Source organism: Strigops habroptila, chromosome 4 (genome assembly GCF_004027225.2).
Source record: "Strigops habroptila isolate Jane chromosome 4, bStrHab1.2.pri, whole genome shotgun sequence".
Taxonomy (NCBI): domain Eukaryota; kingdom Metazoa; phylum Chordata; class Aves; order Psittaciformes; family Psittacidae; genus Strigops; species Strigops habroptila.
Genome location: NC_046358.1, coordinates 85,404,133 through 85,413,510, shown reverse-complemented (window position 1 = coordinate 85,413,510; position 9,378 = coordinate 85,404,133). Strand labels below are relative to the sequence as shown.

Sequence of the window (9,378 nt, the reverse complement as noted above, 5' to 3'; positions counted from 1 at the left end):
GGGGGCGCGGCCGCTCCGGTAGGCGCAGTTGTGGGCGGGGCCGGAAGTGACGTCACGTTCCGGTGTGGGCGGGGCGGCGGCCGGGCCGGGCGGTGTGGCGGCGGCGGCGGCGGAGAGGCGGGAGCCCGGCGGGAGGCCGGGGAGCGGCCGCCGCCATGAAGAAGCAGTTCAACCGCATGAAGCAGCTGGCCAACCAGACCGTGGGCAGGTGGGCGCCGGGGCGCGGGTGGCGGCTCCGGGGAGCCGGGAGCGGGCGGAGGCCGTCCGCAATCTCGGCCGCGCTTCGGGGCGGGGAGGGCACCGGGCACGGCGGGGCCTGTGGCGGGGGGAAAGCTTCTGTCTCCTTGGGGAAGGGGGGAGGCTCCGGTTGTTCGGAGCCGGGAGCGGACCCTGGGCGGGTGTCTGCCCCAGCCCGCCGTGAAGCGGCGTCATTCCGCCGGTCTCCGCTGGCACCGGGGCCTCCGTGTGCCCCGCTGTGCGTGCTGTCAGCCCGCCGGTGGGGCGAGCTCGGCGGAGGCAGCGTGGGTGCAAGGGGGGGGGTCACTGAAGGGCCTCAGCGAGTCCCCTGGCCCTGAGTCCCCGCGTCCCTTCCTGCGGTGTGGTTCGGTCTGTTCCGGGCCCTTCGTCACGCCACAGAGCACATCCTCTGCGGCCGGGCTTTAACAGAAGGGGCTGAAGTCTCTTAGGTCTGACTGCCCCCGATTTCCAGGTGTCAGGAAGGTCTTTCCCCTTATTCGGGTCTTTCCCCTTATTCTGTGGAGAGAAACCTGAGCAGACCCCAGGAGGGTCCTTTACCTGCAGCTCTTCTCCCTGCTAAACCCTTAGCACAACCTCACTGCCCTCTGAGGAGAGTCCTGTGTTGCCCGCCCAGAAACTCCTCTCTGCTTTTAGCAAAAGCTTAATCTGGCAGCGTGCACTTGTCCTGAAAGTCTAAACTTCCATTTTATCTGAGTTTATATTTTCATGGTCTCCGCTCCCGTCACTCACTTCACACGGTGTTTGTTTTCTTTGGAGCCTGCATACATATAAAACAGGTCAAGTGTGTCAGCTAATAATGGTTAAGTAGGAGATTTTTACTGGGGCGTTGGTTTTGCTATTAAAGAGCAGAACTTCCAGCTCATCTTGTGTCCGTTCATTCATGTTTGATAGAAATTAATGGAATTTTTCTTGTTGTATATTGTTAAAGTGATTATTTTGCATGTGTTGGGCCCACAGCTCCAAATCCCAAGTGGAATTTCAAGTAATCTGTGTTGTGCTGAGCAGGATAAACATCTTGGGCTGCTTTCAGCTTCAAGGGGCAAATGAATTAAAGCTGGCGATGTGTTCAGGGCTGGATAGGGGTTGGGAGGCTCCTGACGACCTTTGACTGGAGGCAGCTGGAACCAGTGGGAGCTGTGGCCGTCCCACGGTGGAGCCTCCCGGGGTGTGGTTGTCTGTGCAGGATCATTGCTCCTGCAGCAGGTACCTGCGGGTGCCTCAGCAGCCTCGGTCCTGAACAGTGATGATAAAATACAGGCAAGAACCTGTAACTGGTTTTCATTAAAACTCTTTAAAATGACACTGACTGATTCAGTTTTATAAGCTTGATATTAATAGGTAGGTAATATTAAACTGTTTCCCTTCGCTGTTTTAGTTGCTATTAAATACAAGCACATTTTTATTGGTTCTCTTTGCTGTGTTTTTTAATAATAAAGTATCTTAAGTTAGTTCTGAGGTAAGTATTTTTTAATAATGAAATATCTCAAGTTAGTCATAGAGGTTCTTTACACAAGAACATACAAACTTTTCTTTTAATTAAATAGAGGTGAGAAGACTCTGAAGAGTAAGTGTAGTTATAAAGTTTTGACCAGTGCTTCTTGCCTTTTTTATGTGTAGATATTTATCTGTATATATAAAAATTATACCGTCATGTTTGTAGGGGCTTTGGATGAACCAAACTGACCCTTCCAGGGGTTCCTTTGCGTGTTCTTGGTAGCACAAGCTGGTACTCACCCTTTTGTTGCTGACCTTCACATCTGTGGCTTCCCAAGTTAAAGAAAAATGCTTATGTTTGAAATAACTTTCAACACTGTAAATCTGCACTAATTCTAATGAAATGCAGGAAGCTTAATTTATGGAGGTGGTTTGGGGATGGGAGGGGAAGAAACAAGGCTCAGGAGGTTTGTGTTGGCTTTTGTGATGTCTGATGACCGTATGTGTAGGAGCTGTAACAGTGGGAATGCCGTGAAGATGTTTCCATATTTCCCAGAGCACAGAGTATTTGTGTGCCTGACTGAGCACTGTTTTTTCTCAAACCTGCTTTTAATCTATTTTTTGGTTAATCATCTCACTGTTTTTATCTGACTATTGTCTGTAAAGAGGTTGAAATTAATCATTTGCATTAGATGTTCACTTAGATACAGTGTTCTAGATAGTAAGTGCTCTTGAGTGTATCAAGAAATGGAGCCTGATTAGCCCAGTCACTGTACAAAGAAGGAGAAATGGTTCATTTTACGGTTCTGATCAAAGTTAACTTGAAAACCATTTTGTTTCAAGAGGTATCAACTGTGCTATTAATTAATTGGTGAATATTTAGTACTGCTCTTCTCCTTACGTTTCATGTACGGGCCAAGCATTCCAGTAGTCACCAGGGTCTTACTTCATTTCCCAAAGTGCCATCACTTAGCATTGACAGATCTCTAGCTGGTTTCACTTACAAGTATCAGGGCCGAGGCTGTGGGATTTTGGGTGGTGCTGTGTTCTGTGGTTGTGATAAGCTCTGTAGAGCTTGTGGGAGCCACGACAGTCATGAGTGAGCGGGATCTTGCAGGCAGCATTAGGAGAGGCGAGTGGTTCTGGCACCAGGTACCAGGAGTGGATATTTTCATTTTCTAACATTGAAGAAGAAAAGAAAAAGAAAAATAAAGTTGTGGTGTGCTTCCTTCCTGTCTGGTGCTGCTGCAGGTTGCTGCTCCGAGATGGGTTTGCAATGGCTTTAACTCATTTATTAGTTTTCATGCTTGGACAGAGTGAGGAGACAAATCCTGTGTCAAAAGGACTCTTCTGATTGTATAAATGCCTTGAAGAGAAGTGGTGTTTTGAGGAGCAGCTTGAGTTGTGCTGGGGGTCATGTCCCCCCATCTCTGCGGGCTCTCCGCTTGGGGATGTGGTGTGAACTTACCTGCTCTGGGACATGCACCCTTCAATGTGATCTTTAACTGGCTGCTGCTTTTCATGGTGCTGTGTTTGGAAGGAATATCTTCCGCTGCTTTTTCGCTCATTCAGAGCTTTTCTCACCATAATGGAGGGGAGGGGAGCACAGGGATGTTACCATGAGGTCAGCAAACCTTGGCTCTGCATCAGGGATGTCTTCACCGTGGTTTTCTTCCCTTTAACAGGGACATTTAACTCAAATAATTCAGCACTTGGCCCACCCAGCTTGCCATAGGTGTGAATGACATCCCAAGGTCGGCATCTTTGGCCTTATACCACGAATATGTGACTTAGGATCAGAGCAGTAACACCTTAGCTGGAAAATCAGAAGAGATGGGGAAGAGCTTTCTTGAAGCAGAGCAATGGCATTTATGGGAAGCCTGTGAGTCTGCATGGATAGTATTCTATAGAATTATGAAATATATGTAGGAAACTAATTAAAGAGGGGATTAGCTGAGTGGAACAGGATTCCAGGATAATTAATAGATGTGTTAAATATTTTGCAGTAATTGCCTTGTGGATGTTGTTGGCTGCCTTAAGACAAGTATTCAGTCTGCCACTGAGTACTTAGGTTTTATGTATTAGATCTGTTGTAAGTGCTGCAGGTTCAAGTAAGCGTTTCTGCTGAGAGGAACAGCTCAAGCTCTGGTTAACCTGCAAAACAGAATATCAATTACTTGTCTGTCTAAACCCGGGGAAAAAGGGGAAATGAAACAAGATAATTTGCCTTTCACTGCAGCCTGGCAGCTCAAGTCTGGTCCCTCTGGTTTCGTTGGCTGGTGGCAGCAAACGCTGGTGCTTCACAGGGACTGCCCAAGGTGGCATCAGTGCTTTCTTAGGGCAGCTGTAGCTGGGGGAACAAACTCTGGTTCGTGGCATGTGTCCTTCTCACGTCATCGTGAAGGATCTCCCATTGAGTCACAGGCAGGTCAGCAGAAGCAGGGCTGGGGCGTGCAGCAGAGCAGAGTCACGGCTTACCGGGAATTCACTTCCATGTGGGCTGAATTAATGCATCAGAATAAACTGGTACCTTGGCCATGACAGATAGCAGCTTTTCACACCAAACACCTCACTCAAAGCTAACCTGATTTTGAGCTCTATCCCAGCTCCAGCCTACGCAACTGGAAACAGCTTGGAACTTATAGTGAGGCTTAAAAAATGAAGGGGAGGAAGTGGAGAAGAGTAACTTTGATTCTGAACTTCCTGGTTGTCAGCTGGCCTGTGATTCCCAGAGACTGTCTGCTGAGATTGCTTTTCATGGGAGTTATGTATTAGTTCCTCTAAACCTTCATCTGTTTTGAGGACCAAGGCTCATATCCACTGATACCAGCGTATCCATATGCACATTTCATGTGTGCTTCATCTGGGTACAGTGCGTTCCGAAATGGAAGTTGTGGAATGTGTTTCTGTATGTACCATCTTGTGATGTGAGATGCTGCCTTCCTGCTGTGGGACGCATCTCTGGGATGCTTCCTGAGCAGATCCTCTTCCTGGCAGATCAGCTCTGTGTTAGGCTCGGAAATCATGGGAAGGATTATATTATGTAGAACATCAACAAGGTAATTGTTCAGTATCTATAAATGTTTGTCTTAGCTCCATACCCATTTATAAATGACAACGGGAGACAGGTTTTGGTGAGAAGCTCAGCAGCTATTCCACTTTATAGCTGCAGTCATCTCTAATGAAAATAAACGTTCAGAGGCATTGTCATTAAAGGCTTTCAAATGACACACAAATTACTTAGCTATGTAGTTCAAATGCTTATTAATGTGAGGAATGAGTCCACAGAGGGGTTTGTATCACGCTGTTTACTTACAGAGCACCGGGTTGGTAATCAATGGCACTTGTTAGGCTGTGTGACATTGTGAGTTGGGATTTCCTGCCTCTGGGGCCACAACTGTGGATGTCGTGCCCATCAATTTCATTTTCCATCTTTCAGGTGCAATCAGCAGAGTAAGGTACAGGGTAAAAATTGCTCCAGCCAACCGGTCTGGAAGGTGCAGGGCTGGTGGAGTCGTGTCAGGTCAAGACTGCTGGACGGTTGGATATACTCGCTGTCTACTCAGGAGATACTCTATCTGCCCTTAGGCTGTTGCAGTCATTTAAACCAGGGACAGGCAGATCTGACTAATTAGAAATCCGGAGGAGGCCACAAACCACCTTAGGTCTTTTTTTATGCAAGAAGTTAACTTCTGTAGCTTCTTTACTAGTTTTCCACTGTTTAAACACAACTTCTTGTGTACAAGTAGGCTTTTCCAGGCCCTGTATGCATGACATTACTGTGGCACAACAGGAGCATTTGAACATATCTTTTAATAGCTCATGCCCTGCATAAAAGCTGCGGTGCTGAACTATATTTAGTATTTCTTCAAGCCACTTGGCAATCTGTAAATCATGAGCTGGGATTGGTGTGGTTGTAACATCCTTATTACATTGCGTTAAATGTTAAAATGCCTGTTAGTGAATGATTGTTCAGTGAGGAGCTGCCTACGCTTGCTTTGTACTGGGGAAAACCTGCTGGAAAGTGATAACTTTTAGTAGTGCTTCATGGGGAAAAGCAGATGCCCCAAGTTATTAATTTTTCATTCCTGCTAAAGTGTTATCCATTGATCCCAGTCTGTTACAGAATTGCTCTGTGAATCATTACTTAAAGAGGTTCTTTTACTACTTCATCTTTTGTCGCTAGTAGTCTGCAAGGTAGGTTTTACAAGCATCCAGGGTGGTAAAACAAGAGTGCAGTCATCTCTGATAAGCCCAAACCACTTCAACCAGTGTAACATTAACCCTACAGAGCCATTTCATATCCAAGAAATAGTTCTTTAATGTTTTTCTAGTTCTTGTGTGGAAAAAACAATGGTTGTGACCCCAATATTTGAAAACTTGTGGCTCACCCAAGCAGCCTTTAAAAGGTTACCCATGATAAGCGTTATTTGCTTGGAATGCTTGTTGTCATTGGCAGAGATCTTTGGAAAAGTGGTAAACAACATTGAAATAACATTCATATTTATGGGCAGGGGAGAGTCTCCTCTTTTAGGTTGGCATTTGGCTGCAGCTGAGTACTCATGAAAAGGAAAAGCAAAATCTCGTTTCAGTGTTTATAAGAGTTATCTTAAACATTTCCTGTTTATCTCCAAATGAAGTTCGAGATCTCTTTAATGAGAAAATTGACTTAGATCTTTCTGGAAGGCAGATTAATTCAATGACAGGTTTAAAGGCTCGGAGGAGATTGAATTAAGGCAGATCTGTTTTCCTGAGCATGTGCAGGCGCCTGGGCTCTGTGTAACTGTCAAGGGCTGATTGAAATAAAATGTGTGTGAATGCTAAAGCACTTGTATGCTAATAGGAAAGGGAATGCATTATCTAAACATCTGCGTGGTAGTAGCCTGGCTGTTGAACAGGCAGAGCAAGGAGGAGGTAAGCTTGATACCGAGACACTGGAGCTGGCTACATAAACTGTTCATTACCTCTTGGCCACTCCTGGGCTCCTGTATGGGCTCTGCAGCAGCACAAAACCTCATGAAATGGCGTTTCCATGTGAGATATAAGCAAAGAACCAACAGTTTCCCCTTTAACACCACAGCTCAGCCCCAGCAGGAGCAACAGAGCTCCTTGGTATCTGCGTATTTATCTGTTTCCTGCGCCCTTTGGGGAACTCAGACACAATGTAATGCCTTGTGCAGCGGGAATCTGATTTTTCTAACAGCACAAACTTCCAATTATAGAAAACATGCAGCTATTATGTTTTCAGTTTGGGGCTGCTTCTGGTGGTAAGGCTTGGCACTTGGTGGTGTGTTTGTGACTGCCATTAACACAGCAAGAAATGGGAGAGCTTGGGGATGGAAATTGTGTCCAGGCTGTGCTCTAGGTTAAGTTTTGTGAGCAGGTCTGTTAATCCCATTGGTGAGTGTACCCTTCAAAGCGGATTGCTAAAGCCAAAGGAGAAATGACCTGAATTGAAGTTGAAGACTTTGTAATGACTTTCTTCAGTTGTTGTGTCTCAGTGGACAGGCTCTGAGCTGGTGAGGTCTGTGAGGCTGGTGCTGCTGGTGAGAAGCTCTATTGCTCTATGGGAACCCTCAGTAAGAAGAGAGGTTTTGTGTGTGAGCAGATGGCGAGGAAGCAAAACAGTGTTTCTGCCCTGCTCCAAGTTCTATAAAGGCAGTCAGTATATCACTATCTCTTAACTCCTCAGAGTCCCAGATGATCTCCTGTTGGTTTAAAGTCTAGGTTGTTAAGAATCCTTAAGATTAGAAACCATTAATAAATGATGTTGTGTTTTTAAGAAGCTTATTTCCCTGCAGAAGCTCTTTGCTGTGTCCTGCTCTGCTCTTGGTGCATTGCAGGGTGCTGTATCCAGAAAACCACTGTGTGAAACTGTCTTGATACTTCCCGTTGCAGTTGTTGTGCTCTTACAGGGCAGCACCAGCTTTTAAATCGATGAGTAAGTACTTGCTCAGCCTCAGATTAAAAAGCCTCATCGCTTGTGATCCGATTCCAGACCACATGAAAACCTTGGAGTGCCCTGACGGGGCTGCGTCTGCCTTGCCCAACGTCAGGGGCCACAAGCAGGATCTGCAGGAAGGGCACGATGCTCCCACATATGTGCTCGTGGCTGCCAGTTGTGTCTGTCTTGGAAGGTTCTGGAGCCAGAGGTGGCTTCTGATGTCTGAAGCACCAGGTGACATTCACACCTGATGTCTGATAGCACCAGGCGTGTGGTGGCCCCTGCGTTGGCTGCACCATCGTTGCTACATGGAGCTCTGCCTTAACCAACAGCTGAAGAATGTGTTGGAGCTGTGGTCTGCTCCCCTGCTTCTCAGAAGGCCAAATTGTGATAGTTTCAGCTATTTGTTGTTACTTGAAGTGAATCTTGTAGGAGACAAACAAGTTTCTCTGTGCTTGCAGTGGGTGAGAATGAGCTCCGGCGTGCATTACCTTATTTTCCTGAGCAGTGGGTGCTTTCCGGAGTGGGTGAAGTGTCAGTGATTTTGCTTCCCCTTAATAGAGGCAGAAAATGGTTTTCAAAGTTACATAACAAATCCTGGTATTTGGTGGTGAAGAGTGACTTGGTTTAGTTGTGCTAAATTTTATTGACTTGAAGATACCTTAATAAAACATCGTGCTTTCCAGTAGGGAGCTAGCTAAAGCCTGTTGGTTAGAAGAGAAAAGTTATAACTCCGTGGCAGACGCTGTGTGCCAACTGCTGAGTGGGCAGCGTGTAAAATACTTGAAATTTTTGTTGCAGAAAAAGAAATGAAAAGATTCCAAACTCAGAGATTTGGAAAATATTAATTGCCCTCTTGCACCATATCCTCATCTCCTTTGGCTCTGTTCTCATGCTGCTGCTTGATGAAGCAGATCAGGGGACTGATAAAATCATACAATTGCAGAGTAGTTTGGGTTGAAGGGACCTCAAAGCTCCTCCAGCTCCAACCCCTGCCATGGGCAGAGACACCTTCCACTAGAGCAGGTTGCTCCAAGCCCCTGTGTCCAACCTGGCCTTGAACACTGCCAGGGATGGGGCAGCCACGGCTTCTCTGGGCACCCTGTTCCGAGGAAGGGAGCATCTCTCGGGAAAGCGCAGTCTTATGTTGCCTTAAAATGATAAATAAAATGTCCTTTTTGTGCAGATATTGGGTGGTTTCACAAGCATTTGAAGGCTCTGGGGCAGCCAGAACTATCCTGCCAAGCCCAGCACTTTGTGCTGGTGTCACAGCACATAACCGGAGCCTGAGTCACCCTCCCTGGCCGGACCTGTGCGGCTGCGGTCTAGAGCGCCAAAGGGAAGCATGGGAAGCTAAAACAGTAGGAAAGGATGCGTTGTCCATCTTTAGGTGCATCTGAGGTGGAGGCTTTGGTGTCTGGCATCACAGCAGAATAATGAAGGTAAAAATACATTTGGATCTGCTTTTGTGGGAGCTGCTCATCACAGGGTCAGCTGGGCACCTGCACTCAGGGGTAGAGCTCAACTCCTCTGGTATTTATTCATTTAAATAAAATAATCCTGGTGTTACCCTGTTTGTGGATGAAGCTGTGATCCCTTCATTCTAACCTGATCTGATGGTGGCTCTTCAGAGCGAGTAACTTTAATATCAGGTTATGCCCAGAGTCAAAATCCTAAAATAGTGATGATTTAATCTGCTAAAATAGATGGAAGTGATCTACTGAGCTGTTTCAACCCAGTGC

General features: G+C 46.5%; 1 protein-coding gene across 6 annotated transcripts in view; it reads left to right on the top strand.

The window, feature by feature from the left end:
• Positions 1 to 24: 24 nt before the first annotated feature.
• ARHGAP17 (Rho GTPase activating protein 17) overlaps positions 25 to 9,378 on the top strand; it is a 45,145-nt gene continuing 35,791 nt past the window's right edge. For all 6 annotated transcript variants that reach the window (XM_030481650.1, XM_030481654.1, XM_030481651.1 and 3 more), the window contains exon 1: positions 25 to 208. In XM_030481650.1, the coding sequence (XP_030337510.1) occupies positions 156 to 208 (53 nt within the window). In that variant the 5' untranslated portion in view covers positions 25 to 155. The remainder of the gene's footprint in view (positions 209 to 9,378) is intronic.